The 19252-nt window shown below is 39.5% G+C and overlaps 1 protein-coding gene across 3 annotated transcripts in view; it reads left to right on the forward strand.

Moving 5' to 3' along the window:
• Positions 1 to 19252, forward strand: part of fgf12a (fibroblast growth factor 12a) — a 268355-nt gene that overhangs the window by 39145 nt on the left and 209958 nt on the right. Inside the window, exon 1 of one of the 3 annotated variants that reach the window (XM_051922257.1) lies at positions 4934 to 5098. The exons of the other annotated variants lie outside the window; for them this stretch is intronic. Within the exon in view, the coding sequence (XP_051778217.1) occupies positions 5059 to 5098 (40 nt within the window). The 5' untranslated portion in view covers positions 4934 to 5058. Of the gene's footprint in view, positions 1 to 4933; positions 5099 to 19252 lie in introns of those variants that run through there. 3 annotated transcript variants of the gene reach the window in all.

Consider the following 19252-nt stretch of genomic DNA (forward strand, 5'->3'; position numbering starts at 1 on the left):
CTTTGAACAGAGGGAGAGAATCCTGCTGAAATTCACCAAAGAATATTGGCTTACTATGGAAATGAAAATAGCATGGCTTAATGAAAGGTTTATGAATTGATTAAAAGGTTTAAAGTGTGAAGAACAAGTGTAACTACCAAAGCTCGATTTGGTCAACTATCCACATTGCTCAGACAAGCCCACATCAACATGACGAATGCCTTCATCAGAGATGCCCAACAGATTAAGTTGTCATCTGTTGTTGCACATCTGGATATCAGTTATAGATCTGCACGTGCCATAGTGTATGATTACTAAGGCTGCCGTAAAGTTGGCACAAGATGGGTACCCAAACAGCTTACTGATCTGCACAAGCTTCTTTTTTTTTTTTTTTTTACTTTTTACACTTCTTTTTACCACGGTGAATTTATTTTTGAACTTTATTCACTGTTTTCATGCATGTTACAATGGTTTATTTTGTTACCGTTTTTTTTTTTTTTTTACATATATAGCAAAAGAAACAAAACATTGCTTGCAAATATCTTGTGACATCAGCATGTCATAATATAATAATAATAACCAGGCGATGGTGGGGTTTGACAGAAAATTGTATTCAAAAGTTGAAGCTGGGTCAGAGTGAAAGAGACAGGTGGTAAGGAAACCAAAACACAAAGACAAAATGGCAATTTGAGTCAAAGAAGAACAGAAGGAGATCAAAACCAAAACAAAACCTGTTATATTTGTTATATAGGGCCTATTTGTTATATTGTTTAACTAAACTACAAATTGAAGCACAATAGTTTTATTCAACTGAGGGATAATGTGTAAACCATCCATCCATCCATTATCCAACCCGCTGAATCCGAACACAGGGTCACGGGGGTCTGCTGGAGCCAATCCCAGCCAGCACAGGGCACAAGGCAGGAACCAATCCCAGGCAGGGTGCCAACCCACCACAGGACACACACAAACACACCCACACACCAGGGCCAATTTAGAATCGCCAATCCACCTAACCTGCATGTCTTTGGACTGTGGGAGGAAACCAGAGCGCCCGGAGGAAACCCACGCAGACACGGGGAGAACATGCAAACTCCACGCAGGGAGGACCCGGGAAGCAAACCCAGGTCCCCAGGTCTCCCAACTGCGAGGCAGCAGCGCTACCCACTGCGCCACCGTGCCGCCCATGTGTAAACCAAACAATGCCATATTTATACCGGCGGTAAAAAATACATCTCTGGAGAAATGGGAAGAAAACCATGCAGAGGTGGGGAAAATGTGCAGAATTCAAAGGGCTTGACATCTTGTACAGTAGTTCACTTAGTGAGGGGTAACATCACCTCCAGCAGTTAATTTTCAAGATTTCAGCAAACAAGGTTCATTTTTTACAAAGTGTATATATTGGAATGGTGGCCATTACGTCATTCAACCAACTCAAGTGTGCCTGTGCACGATAATAACACAAGATGTGTCATGAACAGCAAAACAAAACCAAAACAAAGAAATGAAAGGAAAGCTTAAACCAAAAGAAGCATTGGCATAAAATGAGCATCAGGTTGCCTGTAATTCCCAGCATAGGGGTATGTGGTTTTACTGCAGGCAATCAATCAGTCGATGAATTGTACATAATCAGTTAATCAGTCAGATCAGTCAATCACAAATTATTTAGACTGTCAATCAAAAAAACAGTAAATCAATACATTGTTCATAATCAGTTAATTAGTCAAATTAAGCAATTATAAAATATTTAGACAGTCAATTAATCAGAGTAAACAGAATTAGTCTATCCATTTATTGTACTGTCTATCAAATATTTGTCAATCATCAGTAACTGAATAAATAAAATGAATGATCTGATTGGGTAACTGGTCGATTTATTGATGAGCTATGGAAATGAGCATCCCAGACCCAGGTTGAAGGCAGCAGGAATTAGTTCTTCTGGAGGTATCTTGACAGAATATGCTGGATTCAGGTCTTCTTTTTTGCTTCTGTTTTTACTGAGATTTAAAGGCTTTTTGGACACTTCTTTGTCATGACAGTAAGGCTCAGGGAGATGTGCTTCCCTTTACAGATCAAATGCCTTGACTTGTCTTCTGTTGGTCACAAAGCTTCTTCAGATTACCTTCCTTACAGAATTTTCTGAGGCAAGTCAATGACATTCTGCAGAAGAAATCTGGTGCTGGCATTTTTTCAGAATGGTCTTCAGAGAAATGCACTTATGAAACAAGGGAGCGGTTAACTTATCTGACATATTTTTACTCAGCCTTCTCTTCTTTTATCTTATTCAGTAGCCTGTTATCAATGGTTCAGGTATGCTACATGTGTGGCATAATGCTGCTGAATGATACTGTTATGCCAGGATGAGGCTAGTTCTAAGTCTCTGGACCACAAAGGTGTTCTTTTAAAAGCACATAAAATCAGAGTATACGGATAAGCAACTTGAGGTGTTTGGAGGGTTTTTAAACTCCATTTCTATTCCATGTATGGCAATGCTAATTCAGCATGTGATTCCAGGTAGTGAGGTCTCAGCATTAATGAATTTGTCACAACTCTGTCAAACTATTCCTGGTAGTTCCGGAGTCTGACAAAGATAGGATAAGTTGTAAAAGGCTAAACCTTTTTTGGCCGGCAGCAAGCATTAACACATTTTTGGGCACTGCTCATATTTATTTCGCTTAATTTGCTTTTAAAAAGTAGACCATTTCTGACGTCTTTGGCAAGCTGTGAAGCTTGCCAAGTGAAGCCCAGCCAAAACTCTAGATTACGTGAAAGCAATCAGGGGCATACTGAGGTGACAGACCGAAGAGCCCTGCCAACTTGAGTGGTGCGTTGAGCCAGTTAAGAGAAATGATACCCCCAGTAGAAGAGCAATATGGTCTGTTACATGGAAAATGTCAAAGTGTGGCCTCCTTTTTTGGAGCTTCTAGTCTTATTCTTTCCACACTGTATGCCATACATCTGCATGATTAAATGAATAAAACAAGTTAATGGACAGGCTTTAAGTTATATAAATATAAACTTTTAGAATGCAGCCAAATATTGAAGTAGAGAATTGTGAATTGCTGTACTAAAAGTGCCATTATTCTATTAAAGCACCTCCTAGAGTTGGCTATCCTAGCATTTTTGGCACAAAAACTACAAAACTGCAACCTTAGATGAGGCATAATGTCAGAAGTTTCATGTACAAATCATCTCAGGGGACTTTATACTGTATATGAAAGCACAAATATCCTGGAGTGAGCTGCCTGCAGTGCCTAAGGACAGGGCAGTTCTTCAAGAGCATCACCTTGTGAGTTAGAAAGTCTTTTAGAAGTCAGTATGTGAAGATGATGGCCACTTGTCGTGAATGCCATTTTATGCTCAGCTGAGTTCCTTGGAAGACCTTTAATTAGAGGAGGTTTCTGCCTCAATGAAGGCTTTTCACATTTTTCTAGTAAGAATGGAGGAGACACAGAAGATGGAAACTTGTTGTCACAGTGGAATTATGCTCATGAAAGGATGGCTGGGACCACTATCATATGGCTGAGATGGAATGTAGAGAGTTAAAACACAATTTGTTTCCAAAAATTAAAAATAAGAGTGATATTATGTCAAATATTTCAAGGAGTCAGCTTACTGTGGATGTTGTGGTATCACTCATGAAGTCATGTGAACAATCCATAGACAGTTCCAGCAAACAAACTGACATTGGGCCATTGTAGGCCCAGTGTGGGCAAAAATATGTAGGCAGCCAACAATGGCCCAAATGAGATTTTTCACATTAGGGCAACATTGACCCCAAAACAATGGCCCAGTGTAGGATAACAAAGAGAGAGCCAAAATTTGGCAGTGCACTTGAAAAAGTTCATGCCTTACTAATCCATCTATTTATTTTCAATACTCATTTATCCAGGGTAGGGTTGCTGAGCACTAGTCGCCTATCCCAGCAAGCAATGGGTATAGGCAGAAATAACTCCTGGAAAGGGCACCTGCCCATCACAGAGTGAACACACAGAAACCGGCCAATTTAGCACCAACAGTTCACCTAAACTGAATGATTTTGGAGTGTGGGAGGAAACCAGAGCACCAGGAGGAAACCAACATGGACACAGGAAAAACATGCAAACTCCACACAAGGAGCACTCAGGATGTGAACCCTGGTCTCCTTATTGTGAGGCAGCAGTGCTACTATTGCACCACTCCTTACTGCTAATTTTCTTTAGTAGTGTTTTGTTGTTTACTTATCAATTCTGATTTCATATCTTCCATTGATTTCTTACTGAATTCTGTTCACCCAGAGATCCTGCCTTGTCTTATCCAGCATGACATTTTCTGATCCTTCTACTTTGATTTCCCTTTGACTCCTCCCATGCTGACTTTTGATCAGTTTCTCCCAATATCTTTCTCTGTGACTCCTCCCATTTAATGACTCTTCAATTCTTATTTTCCATTAGCTGCTCCCATACTAACCTCTTACCAGTTTCTCCCACACAGACCCCTCCCTGGTTCCTCCCATACTGTGTATTTCTCAGCTCTTTAGTGTCTGCTCACACCTAACAATTGTCACAGGCTGACAGCTAAATCCTGTATCTCTTTCACTCACTAAGACTGAACTTGAATAGTATAACGCTGCCATCTGCTGGCAGCAGCCATTACACATCTGTAACGGGCTCTCTGTGCAAATGCCTCTCAGTTCAATGTGTGCTGAGCTGTTGTTTGTGCATTTTGCCTCTATTTTTTTCAAATGTGGGGTGAAGCTCTACATCAACTGGGAAACACCCTGCTGCACCAGATGAACCTGAAAGGCTCTTATGCAGAAGTCTGCATCTTCCTTTGGTCTTGTGTTGTTCTCAACTTAAAGGTTATGCATTTCACATTTAAAGTGACAATTAGAGTCGTCTATTTATAGAGGCCAGCAGGACAAAGAGGCAGCAGGACTGTGCCACCTATGCTGACAGACGGGTTGCCCAGAAGGTCCAGCTGCTGCCCTGAGGAGGTGTCCCATTACAGCAGGCCTCTCATTTCAGTTTTCCGGTGGACTTGTAGTTGCTCTTGAATTCATGATACCACTGAAGCACGAAGAATCACCAACTGGACAAAATGAATGGAGAGGACAAGGATTTGGGTGAGCCAGAATGTGGTGAGTAGACTGAATCAAACAGGTTGGGTGCTGGTCTTAACCACTGGAGTGGAAGTGCTGCCATGTGGACTGGGACTATATCTTTTTAGTCCAGAGGAAAGCTTCTCAGAGAAAAAAACTAAGGGCTAAAAGATTTTGCAATCTGCAGGGTTTTCCTAAAATCTCTCAGAACTACACACGTCCAAGTCCTGGCTCTGTTTGTGACTCTAAAGTTCTTTCAGCAGAATTTTTTACGTCTATGTCTGGTGTCTCGATGTCTGAAAATATACTTTTATGCCTTATGTTGGCTCCTTCCACACTCGGGCGCTGCCCCATCCATTGTATTGTTTAATGGATAACACAAAGTGATATGCATGAGCATTCGCTCAGCACTTTGCTTTCACAACTTGGTGTGTTCCCTATTGCTTCTGGAGTTTCTCCTAGCAGATCAGTTTTATTTTGCACGTTTATATCTGAGGGTGGGGTTGTGGCGTGGAAACGTTATTTTTATTTTATTTTGGAGCTTTTAGACCTGATAAAGTCAACATTACCCACGAGAACAATCGGCTTCCAGACACTCTCCACTGAAATCACTCTGTCTACAGCCTATGGCCCGTCGTGTCAGTCTACAGTCACAGGATACATGCTTAGGCTTTGCCCACTGGCACCGAGACCTGTCTGCAGGCGTGACGCACTTTGTGAGGGAAAATAAAGGACACCGCTGGGGCCTTAAAGGTCAGTTTTTCTCTGCCTGTTGGTTTGATTCCAGGAGCCTAGTGGTGGGGGGCGTCTCAAACACAAAGCCACTTGTTCAGAGCTTGGATACTCGCGGAAGTTAGCTGACAAGAGAGCTTTTATTACTGATAAGGCTTCTGATTCAGGGGGATTTGCCATATTGTTGTCACATTTTCATTCAAAACTGATGCTGGGATTTATGTTGTGTTATGCAAGAAAGTAAGGTCTAAGGAGGCTGGTTTGTAGGCTTTAGTGGTTTTGTTCAGCACTGTCACTGTGGGCTTTGCACTGTTTCTGCTAAACTTGCTTTCATTAATACTTTGTATCTTTTTAACTACACCATTTATATTTTGATGCCTGATTTATTTGAGTTTAACCATTCAAAACTTTCCAAAATGTTATGACACATATAAACTCAAGAGTGATATTATGCCTATTTTGGCTCCACTGATATTTTTCAGTTCAGATACTGGCTGGACAATCTCTTGTCTCCTCCTTGGCCATTCCACCTTCTGTTACAAGACTTTTGTTTAAAAGAAACCTGTCTAACAATAAGCAAAATTAGTCTAGGGTTTATACACAGGACAGTTTAGTGTTCAAACATAGTGTAAGGCTCATTGTGTGATTTATAACCAGCTTGGGAGAGTGCAGGCAACTCTCTAAATTAATTACCATTCAAGGGGAAGAGCACCTTGTGATTATACTGTGTGTGGCTGTGGAATTGACTTCTTAGTTATTTAATTTCTTTTGAAAATACACAAGCAAGGTAACATGTTGTGCTTGTTCTGGACATCACAAATGGGCTAGCTAGGAGTTCATTCTTTTAGTCCATTTCATTTATTTTTATGCAGCCTTAAGCCATCCAATTTGTGAATACTTCCTTACCTGGAGTGGCCAGCTTTTGTACCAATGATGCTAGCTTCTGTTCATCGGGTCATCCTGTACTGCCTCTGCTTTAGATGTGCATGCATTTGGCTGCTCTCTGTACCTCAGACTTACTTCCAAATTCTCCATGTTTCACTCACTTCCCTCTTTGAGCTGTCAGTCAAGCACCCTATCCCCTCCTCTGCAGGTCCATTAACCTTAAACCACCACTTCTGGGGTCAGATGCCCCACTGGGTAACTCTGGGATGGATGGAGGGTAGGCTGTCCATCTAAGACAGCAGGCAGCCTACTTGACAGGTTGGCTGAGAAGGATCAAACTGAAGCCCTTATCTTATGATGTCACTCTGGACATGCCTGCTGGTGTCACTCATGATCCTGCCACCAACAGCATCATCATTATCATCATCATCATCAGAGGCCAAATTAATGGTGTTTAACTTACTAAACAAAGATGAAAGATAAACATGATGGATTAGATTAAGAGTTAGAAAATAAAAATGTTTGTTGTAAATGGTTTAACTTCCATGATTAGAAGAGGTCAGATGTGTTTAGTGTTAGTATTTGCAGTTTGCCTTCTGAATGCATTTTGTGATGTATGTACTAATAAAAGGCAATTGTACTTTTCATTCCAACAAATGGTGCATTATAAACATTCACACTGCTGTGGAGATTACAGTACCAAATTGAGGCAAAACATAAACTGACACAATAAGTTAATAAAGGAAAATTTATATTTAAATAAATATAGAAAATAAAAAAAGACTGTAAGAGGGAACACTAATCTAGTTCAAGTCCATTTTGGTGATCTGCCCTTCATTAATGCAGCCTAATGAAAGCAAGAATAAATTGTCTAAGACCCTCCTTAATGTCTGTACTTAATGCTGGTCATACCTTGCACTACTTCTCTATATGCCATGTCATTTTCTAATCTGCTGATTACAGACCTTGTTCATGGAGAGTGCAGCAGTCCATTGCAGAACTTCTGTCTATGTGATCATCAATGGACTTGAATGAGCAATATCGGTGCTTTTTTAATTTCTTATCATTTTTCCACTTATAGGCATGATGTCTTGGAATAAGCATGGGGAGAATGACAGCATTAAATGAGCGTGGAACTAGTGATGTCATAAGTATCAAAAGACTGCAGTTACATTTTCTTGGGTTGGCTCTATTAAACACATGGATCACACCAGAGGGCACTGTAATCTGAAGGGCCTTTAGTGTCACAAGTCTATTCCTTTTTCACCTGAAAGTAACCTCTTGAATGGAGTTTAAAGGCAATTTAGTGACTGTAGAGTGAAGAAAGGAGTTCATTGGCAAGGAAGGAATGGTGTGCTTGAGGATAAGTTCAGTTCTGCTATCATTATGTGCTCCTAAGTCACTAGCAGGAAGCCTGTTGTGGTGTCTAAGGTACTGGACTTTAAACCCAAAGGCTGACTGCTGTCACCAGTAGGGGGCGTTGCAGCACACCAAACCCCTGACACAACCACCACAACACAACCATCACAACACATTTGAAGCACTTCCAGGTTGAACAGAAGTTCCTGAAAGTAGGGATTGTGAATCCTGGTAGCTCCCCCTGGCAACCCTCATGGAACCTAACAGGGCTGCCACATGGGACTACAGGTTCCGGCATGTCCTGCGGGTGTCTGTGGGGGAATCCTAACCCAGGGATGCTGCCATCTACTGTATTGTGGAAAAAATATTAATTAGTGCTCATTTTACCCGGACCTTCCATTGCACTGGCCTCCCGGGTAGGGATCCTTGTTCAGTCCTGGATGGGATGCCAGCCCATGTGTGCCATGCATTACACTGCCCCTCACTATGCTGAGCCTGGTAGGGCGAGACAGCCAGTCCCTCGAGTGGTAAACTTCTCCGCCAGGAGATATAATTGCCACACTGTTAATGACATCTGTCACAAACAGAAAAACAAAAAAATTCAGCAGAGGAAATATCCTGCCTGTGGTTTTTATGGTCTGTGGCTTCTCCCGGTGTCTTGTATGGGCAGTGGCTCCATCCATGCCCAAGCCTATGACACTCATAACAGTGGCTCTATCACACCAAAAATGTGTCCTGCAAGCATGGAAGCAGGAGAGAAATCCTTGCATTTCCTTTTGCTTGGAAGATCCTGGCTCCACCTTAGTATATTCTGGGTGCATCGGGGCAAGAACAATAGGAACACGTGGCCCCAAGGGCTCTCACACTGGACTGAGATGCTCTATAAGTTAAAGACAGACCCTACACTGTTTGAACCCCTTTCACTTTATTTATAGTTTTGTAGGAGCCTGAATACCTATGGCTCGCATTAACAAACAGGTCGTTTATATTTGAGATCCTCTGTCTGAGTGTTTGTTTCTCTGATAGGTGGCCCAAATAAGGGGAGTTCAATCATCACACACTGTCAGAATTGGGTAGTTTTGCTGGCTGTCAGACAGGGTTTCAGATGTTTTTTGTCCACTGATCATGAGTCAGCTGACATGCACCTCCTTTGTGCATGCTCAGTCGGTTACCCTAAAAGATTATGGGAGTTGGAGTCACTTTTGGTCACCTTTCTGACCAGTTGGTTCCATCTGTAGTAATTTAGTGGCAGAATCCAGACACGTATTCTGGGACATCTTGTTCTCCCTATAAGAAAAGAAAAGATCACTCACCACAAAGTGTTCTCTTTGAGGATTCCTCAAAGCTGTGCTTGGAACCGGGGCACGCTATAGTCCAGTCTCCACTTCGGTTTTCCCATAGGTCTCTGGGGCAGGGCTCATGACTGTCCTTCACAACTAGTAGAGTAAAGTTCTCATAGCTAGAATGACTTGACCGCTTACTGTTGCCAGCTTGTCTGGGGTCATCATACTGTATTAATGTATCTATGAGGTATGAATAGGGAACACAAATGATGTAATCCCAGGGCATATTTTACCTGGCTTTATTATGTACTCCACCTGGTTACCTCCCTCTCCTCACACAGAGGGGTCTGCAGCTGACTTATCCTTCCCTCGGATCAGCTCGTTGGTTGACAGAAATGCCATGGTCTTTCTGTTGTTCTTTGTGGATCTTTTTCCCATTTTGAAGTGTAGCTTTTCACAAATTTTCCAAACAATGGTGCTGTTGTATCTGAGTTTTTTCGGTAATAAAAATATTTCTATGAACAGGTTCTTGTCACCCAAACAGCCAGGAAATCCTGATGACTACGCCACTTGTGACCAGTAGGGGGCAGTGCAGCACCCCAAGTCCCTGACATAACTACCATGATGCAAATCTGGGTATAATAAAAAGGTTTATTTGCACTAAATACCTTACAAAGGCTTTTCAAATCACAACAATATTTGTTTTCTTCCCCTTCCACTCCTCCAGGCAAGCTTCATCCTCTTTTACCCAACTCTAACTTGCCTGGCTGAGATCGAGTGACTTCTATTATCTGTGACCCAGGAATACATCCAATGCTAGGGCATAGCTTATTGGAAGCACTTCCAGGTCAAATGTAAGTTGCTGAAATTAGGGTTCGTGAATCCCAGCAGCTCTCCCAGGCAGCCCTCATGGAATCCAATAGGGATGCCCCATGGGACTACAGGGAATACTAACCCAGGGATGCTGCCATCAGTGCATATTTCCCCTGGACCTTCCATTGCACTGGCCTCCCGGCTGGGTAAGGATTCTTGCTTAATCCTGGCCTTGACGCTAGCCAATATATGCTGTCCATTACACAACTCAGTTCTTTTCTTTTGGTTTACTGTTGCATCCTGAAACATAGAAATATATATTGTGATATATGGCCGGCAGCTTATCCCTGCCAATACCCCCACGCCGCTAGATGGAGTCTTCCCTGCAATGTGGAGGGGCCCCGAATTCCCGCAGGGCATCATGGACATTGGACTTTTACTTCACAGCCCTGCTGGATACCGTGAGGGCCACCAGGGGATGCTGTAGGGAGGCACAGGTATTTGTATTTTCCATATAGCCCGGAAGTACTATCTTGTCACGAGGATGGAAGAAATGAAGTACTTCCGGGCTGAAGAAAAAGAAGAGTTTATCTGACCCGGAAGTGAAGGACAGAAGCACTTCCGGGTCAAGGACTATAAAAAGGACTGTGGGAAACCCAGCAGACTGAGCCGAGTTGGGAGGGTGTGGAACGGAGCTGCTGGGAGTGGAGGATTGATTAGTGTATTGTTTAAGTATTGATTTATTGAGTGTTGTGGAGTGGAGGTGCTTTGTGCACACTGTTATTATAATATATTTAATTATTGGACTTTTACCTGGTGTCTCAATGTGTTGTCTGAGGGTTCAGGGGTCGACAGCACCCACTATCTGTCACAATGTTAACAGTAACACTAGTGATCTTTGTCTGGGAATCTCTATGAAATGATGTTTGCTAGAGAAAGACACTATCATGTAAATATTTTCTGTTTGTTGCAATTGTGGCTTAGATTAGTTTTGTCTTTTAGGGGTCTATAGGGAGGTATAACATACATTTTTGTGAGATATAAAAGATGTCATTGCATTGCTCTTCGGGGATCTTATAGACATTTAGGACATTGGTGGAGGGTAACTCAATATTGGGGCTTTACTTTAGTCATGACATGTAATTCTTCCACAATACATAGGTTATGAACATTTTTGGCTTTGTTTACTGCTGAAGCTTAATAGGGGAGTAAGTAGTTCAGTATAAGATGGTTACGTGTGGAGGACTTGTTTCAGAAGTCAATTGGTTGATATAATATATGCTTGAATACATTTTTCATGCAAAACTGTGGGTTGCATCGACTGTTTCTTATTGGTGCTTGATAGGCTTTTGGACTGGAAAAAATAAGTGAGGGGCATTGCTGAAATGTGGGATGCATTGTGCGAGTATGGCTTTGTTAAACTTTATACTGACATCAAACATCAGACAGGTCTCATTTAGACCATGATTTGCTAATCTTTAAACATTTAAGAGGACCCCTGGATGTTCTTAATTTTTGTAAAATTCCTTAGCTGTTTGTGTTTTTTCAGCAAAGGGGTCAGGAGTAACTGACATGTTTTTTAATGTTTCTTGATGTAAATAGCCTGCTCATCCAAAAGGCTAATCATGACACTACTACTCAATAAATGCAGCAGGCAGACAACGGGGTTTAGTTTTTGTATGAAAACACATTCAAATGAGCTAGACATGTAATCTAAGCAACTATGCCAGATGTGTTGGTTCTAGAATTTCAGAAATGCCAGGCCTAGCGACTTTAGTTTTCTCCAGTAGCCATCACAAGGTTCACAGCATAAATGTATTCTGAAATGTATTCCAGAAACACTAAGGACTTTTTTTCCAATGTCTTTTTGAATGTACACCTTAAAGAATTAAGGATGGTTTGGTAGAAAAAGTGGATATGTCTTTATACTGATCACTTACAGCACAGAGTATGAGCTTCACAGAACAGTTCTCATCACAGCAGAAGATCAGTCAAAAGAAATGTTTAAAGGCAAGTCGATTTATCAATTGTTCTATTATGTAGGACATTTCATAACAAACATTTTACAATTCACAATGAAATATAATGTAGACACAAAGAAACTGATAAATCTGAACACAGAAGAAAGAGACAGAACAGGTTAGATGTACCCTGATAAGGTATCTTTTAGAATTATAGCTAGAACAGAATTGCTAGAGCTTTACTGTATGTGTGTATGTATATATATATATAAGTACTTCCCCTGCTTGCTTCGCTCACTAGCCCCCAGGCCTGTGCTACGCACTAGCCTCTTTGCGATTCTGCCACTCGCATATGGGGATGCTAATGTACAATTTAAACAGATTTATATTTTCATGGGAATTGTTACATACGCATCAACGCAACGTAAAACTGCCTGTGATTGAATTTAGTTTCTTTCTCTCTATTAAATAAAATGACTTTTTCTAATGTTTGGCGCTGAGATTTGTTAATTGTCTTCGCAAAAGCTATTCTAACGGGAAACTGTTAATGTTTTAATACGAATGGCATATAAAGATCTCCTTTGTTGTCTAATGTCATCCGCAGAAGATGTACTACATTACCTTTCTTGGATACATCCTTCTTTCTCCAGTAATTCATGCGTTGGAAGACCGGACGTTGTTAACGGTTGTAAATATTCTTCAGGATATTGAAAGTTGCTGTTTTCATCTTCCGCATGATCACCACCAACTGTTTCAGCATAGTCTATTGATACGTATTTAACCAATTTTCCGTGTAACCGATCGATATTTTTGGACGCATTTACCAATTTGCTGTGTAACCAATCGTCATTTTTGGCATTAATTCATTTGACTTCCTCGTTTCTCGGTGTTAGAGGACTGTGGTCTTGTTTAAAAATGTTTGAGAGGAGGGTGTGACTTGAAAAAATCTCAAGGCAAAAGTCTCATTTTGTGGGACTTGAAAAAAATCTCTCTTCCAAAATGTCTTGTCTCCAAAAGGTCTCATAGCTTTGAAGGATTTTTTTTATATAATATAGAGATATATTTTGCTCAAAAAAATTAAAGGAAATCTTTGAAAAAAAATAGAAAAAAAAAATCCTGCTGGATATCTATACTGATATGGACTGGGTAATGTGTTAGGAATGAAAAGATGCCACATCATTTGATGGAAATGAAAATTATCAATGTACAGAGGCCTGAATTCAAAGACACCCCAAAAATCAAAGTGAAAAAATGATGCAGCAGGCTAGTCCATTTTGCCAAAATTTCATTGTAGCAACTCAAAATTGTACTCAGTAGTTTGTGTGGCCCCCACGTACTTGTATGCATGCCTGACATCATTGGGACATGATCCTAATGAGATGTCGGATGGTGTCCTGGTGGATCTCCTCCCAGATCTGGACAAGGGCATCACTGAGCTCCTGCACAGTCTGAGGTGCAACCTGTAAGTGTCGGATGGACCGAAACATAATGTCCCAGAGGTGTTCTGTTGGATTTAGGTCAGTCAAGCATGGGGGCCAGTCAATGATATCAATTCCTTCATCCTCCAGGAACTGCCTACATACTCTTGCCACATGAGGCCGGACATTGTCATGCACCAGGAGGAACCCAGGACCCACTGCACAAGCATATGGTCTGACAATGGGTCCAAGGATTTCATCCCAATACTTAATGGCAGTCATGGTGCCGTTGTCTAGCCTGTAGAGGTCTGTGCGTCCCTCCATGAATATGCATCCCCCGTCATGCAAAACGGTCATGCAGAACAATGTTACAGGCAGCATAATGTTCTCCACGGCTTCTCCAGACCCTTTCACATCTGTCACATTCTCCATTCTTGGGCCTCCATTCTTGTCTTTCAGTGTCATCCTGGCCAGATTGAGCTGCCGGCTGTCTATCACAGTATATCTATACATGTTAATAAAAGGCAAAGCCCTCACTGACTCACTGACTGACTGACTGACTGACTGACTCATCACTAATTCTCGAACTTCCCGTGTAGGTGGAAGGCTGAAATTTGGCAGGCTCATTCCTTACAGCTTACTTACAAAAGTTAGGCAGGTTTCATTTCGAAATTCTACGCGTAATGGTCATAACTGGAACATGTTTTTTGTCCATATACTCTAATGGAGGAGGCGGAGTCACGTATCGCATCATCACGCCTCCTACGTAATCACGTGAACTAAAAACAAGGAAGAGATTTACAGCACGAGTCAAACGCGGGAACGAAGGTAAATGACGTTAATTTTTGAGTGTCTTTTAATACTGTGTAAGCATACATATTAACACATGTGCAATTAAACGTGTGCATTTACGGGGTGATTTCTCAGGCTTAAAAGATCGCCTTTTATCAAACGCGGGAACAAAGGTAAATGACGTTGTTCACTGTCTTTTAATACTGTGTAACCATACATATTAACACATGTGCAATTAAACGTCTGCATTTACGGGGTGATTTCTCAGGCTTAAAAGCTCGCCTTTTACTAAAAAGGTAAATGCAAAACTATTTTCAATCATTCTATGATATGCTTCTCACAACTGAAGGCACCGTGGCTGATGTTACGTCACTTGCTGTCCAACCATAAGCGTTACCTGGTAGGTAACCAGCCACTCACTTCACACCCTTACGGGAATTGAACCTCTGAGGTTTTCTTTTGTTCTTAATTAAAATTTAAAAGCAATACTTCACCGCTGCTAAGCCCCTCTAGCGCTGACGTCCGAGGTTTCGATTACCGTAAGCAAGTGCAGTGAGTGTGTAATTACATTCACGGCATTCGTAGTCTGATTCACAATCTGATTGTATGGGTGGTTACCTACCAGGTAACACTTATAGTTGGCCACCAAGTCAGGTCGAAGTGATCACTCGAGTAAAGGCAGCTTCACAAAAAAACAGATCCTTAACAAACTGTTATTAGTATATTTTCCCTCAATTTAAAAAGGTTTTATTTTCTTTTTAATAAAAATTTAAAAGCAGTACTTCGCCGGTGCAAAGCGCGTGGATTTGACCGACTGACACATACAGACATATTCATGAGTGCAGGTACTTCGGAAAGAAAGCACCGTGTAAACCTAAAGTTTAAATTAAGTTCATAGACCTACAAAAGGTTGCCATTCATTTGAGGCAAGATTGCTTTTCTTCTGTACAACTATACGTTGCATTCTCAAGAGTGTGCTTGCACGGCTTCGAATATATATATATATATATATATATATATATATATATATATATATATATATATATATATATATATATATATATATATGTATGTATGTCTATATATAAATATGTAAGCTTATAAGTACTGCCTTACTTTTCTTTAAGAAAGGAAGATGTAATGATACTTGATTTAAATGATTCCATGTCTTCCTGGGTTTGCTTAGCTTATTGTCAATATCTTTACACGTTTTTTTAAGACTTATTGACTGAAACGGGCTTTCATGAAAAAAGTTAGGGCTTTGCTACAGGATACACCCTCCACAAGTTAAGCAAGTAAAAATAAAATATATATTTCTGTTTTATTTAAACCTTTTAAGTTCGTATGCATAGCCCCATTTGGCTGTTTAATTTTTTTTTTCTTTCTTCAGTAATATTTAATCTCCTTAAAGAAAAAGAACATATGCATTTTACTTTTTTTGTATCTCTTTAGTAATATTTTAGTGTAAAAGGATAACCAGTATTTAAACCTTTTATGTTACTTTATACATTTATTTTACACAATGTTGAAAAATTAATAAGAAAGCTACATATTTTGGCAGCTGCTGCTTTAATTTTCAATGAAATGAAAAAAGCTCTCCAAGAGAAAACGTCAATGAAGAAGAAACAGTTTGCACTATCTAAAAATGAGAAACCCTCATTTATAAAAGTTTGCTGCAGATAACTTAACTGAAAATAAATGAATACTTCCTATGTGTATAATACATATTTATCTATTTTACTTATGCCTTTATTCCAGCAACTTACAACATCTGAGGTACAATTTGTTACATTACTTTTGTTTTTTGCAGCACAGGCAGGTGAAGTGACTTCCTCAGGGTCACACAGTGGTGTCAGTACCAGGATTTGAACTGACAAGCTCCGGGTTTACTGAAATATTACTGAAGAAAGAAAAAAAACGAAAACGGGCAAATAGGGCTATGCATACAGATGTCCTCCATCCATTATCCAACCCGCTATATCCTAAATACAGGAGCCAATAAGTAGATATGTATATATACAGTATATATATATATATATATGTGAATGTATGTATGTATATATATATATGTGAATGTATGTATGTATGTATGTCTATATTTATATATATATATATATATGTAGATATGTAAATTTGTATATGTATATATATATGTATATGTGGATGTGTATATGTATATATACGTATGTATATGTAGATATGTGTATATGTAGATATGTATATATATATGTATATATGTTTATGTATATATATATGTTTACATAACCTCTTTAACACACTACTTCTCCGCTGCGAAGCGCGGGTATTTTGCTATATATATATATATATATATATATATATATATATATATATATATATATGACAGCAACACTCATAACAATGACAACACAATTACATATATATATATGTACATATGTATATATATATGTGTCAATCTATCTATGTATGTATGTCTAGATATATATATATATATATATATATATATATATATATATATATATATATATATATATATATATATATATATATATATATGTACATATGTATATATATCTAGATGTGTATATATGTAGATATGTAAATATTTATATATATATATATGTGTCTGTGTGTGTATATATATATATATATATGTATATATATATATGTATATATATATATATGTATATATGTATATATATGTATATGTGTGTGTTTATGTATGTGTGTATATATATGTTGATATGTGTATATATATATATATATATATGTATATATATGTGGATGTGTATATGTATATATATGTAGATATGTGTATATGTAGATATGTATATATATGTATATGTATATATATGTTTATGTGTGTGTGTGTGTGAATATTATATATATAAAAGACAGCAACACTCATAACAATGACAACACAATTACATTGACAATCATGTTACGTTATTTTTAAAATGTTTCCTTTTTTTTTTCATAACCTCTTTAACACACTACTTCTCGGCTGAGAAGTGCGGGTATTTTGCTAGTATATATATATATACAGTATGTATGTATATACGTCTGTATGTGTATATATATATATATATATATATATATATATATATATATATATATATATATATATATATACATATATATACAGGTAAAATCCCGTTACAACGAATATCTTTACAATGAAATTTTCATTACAATTAAGTATTTTTATGGTCCTGACAGTTTGCCCATATGACACGAGTCTATAGAAATCTCGAAAATACGAAGTACATTTAGCAGATACTTTCATTATAATGAAGTGCCCAAAAAACCTTGAAATGCCTGAATGAATCATTCCCAGAGCAGTTAGTTCTGTGGTCGCAGCTCAGTTGTACACAACGATCCCCAAACAGAAACACTGTAAAAAAAAATTCTTTCTTCGAACTTTCCTCATACAGTAATCCCTCCTCCATCGCGGGGGTTGCTTTCCAGAGCCACCCACGAAATAAGAAAATCCGCGAAGTAGAAACCATATGTTTATATGGTTATTTTTATATTGTCATGCTTGGGTCACAGATTTGCGCAGAAACACAGGAGGTTGTAGAGAGACAGGAACGTTATTCAAACACTGCAAACAAACATTTGTCTCTTTTTCAAAAGTTTAAACTGTGCTCCATGACAAGACAGAGATGACAGTTCCGTCTCACAATTAAAAGAATGCAAACATATCTTCCTCTTCAAAGGAGTGCGCATCAGGAGCAGATCATGTCAGAGAGATAGATAAAAGCAAACAAATCAATAGGGCTGTTTGGCTTTTAAGTATGCGAAGCACCGCGGCAAAAAGCTGTTGAAGGCGGCAGCTCACACCCCCTCCGTCAAGAGCACAGAAAGAGAGAGAGAGACAGAGAAAAACAAGCAAGCAAAAATCAATATGTGCCCTTCGAGCTTTTAAGTATACGAAGCACGGTGCAGCATGTCGTTTCAGGAAGCAGCTGCACAAAAGATAGCAACGTGAAGATAATCTTTCAGCATTTTTAGACTAGCGTCCGTATCGTCTAGATGTGCGAACAACCCCCCTGCTCAATCCCCCTACGTCAGGATCAGAGAAAGTCAGCGCAAGAGAAAGAGAAATGTAAGCTGGGTAGCTTCTCAGCCATCTGCCAATAGCGTCCCTTGTATGAAATCAACTGGGCAAACCAACTGAGGGACCTCCCCCAACTGGCAACACGCCGAAGAGTGTTCTGAAGTGCGATCATCACGTCTGTGGAAGACTGTTTATCTGTTGCTGAGGCAACAGCAGGCTCACAGCTCTGCTGCGTCTCTCTACCAAAGCAAACTTGATGGGTGATGCAAGGAACATTGTAAATGCAGGGCACAGTATAACTTGGCCACTAAGCTGGTCACAACCCTGCCTGACTGCTGTGTCTGTTTAGAGGAGAGTGGCAGATGCCGATACAATAGATAGATAGATAGATAGATAGATAGATAGATAGATAGATAGATAGATAGATAGATAGATAGATAGATAGATAGATAGATAGATAGATAGATAGATAGATAGATAGATAGATAGATAGATAGATAGATAGATAGATAGATAGATACTGTACTTTATTAATCCCAAGGGGAAATTCACATACTCCAGCAGCAGCATACTGATACAAAAAACAATATTAAATTAAAGAGTAATGAATATGCAAACTTTGAATAATGTTAACGTTTACCCCCCTGGGTGGAATTGAAGAGTTGCATAGTCTGGGGGAGGAACGATCTCCTCAGTCTGTCAGTGGAGCAGGACAGTGACAGCAGTCTCGCTGAAGCTGCTCTTCTGTCTGGAGATGACACTGTTTAGTGGATGCAGTGGATTCTCCATGATTGACAGTAGCCTACTCAGTGCCCGTCGCTCTGCCACAGATGTCAAGCTGTCCAGCTCCATGCCAACAATAGAGCCTGCCTTCCTCACCAGTTTGTCCAGGCGTGAGGCATCCTTCTTCT

This window comes from Erpetoichthys calabaricus, chromosome 2 (genome assembly GCF_900747795.2).
Source record: "Erpetoichthys calabaricus chromosome 2, fErpCal1.3, whole genome shotgun sequence".
NCBI classification, from domain to species: domain Eukaryota; kingdom Metazoa; phylum Chordata; class Cladistia; order Polypteriformes; family Polypteridae; genus Erpetoichthys; species Erpetoichthys calabaricus.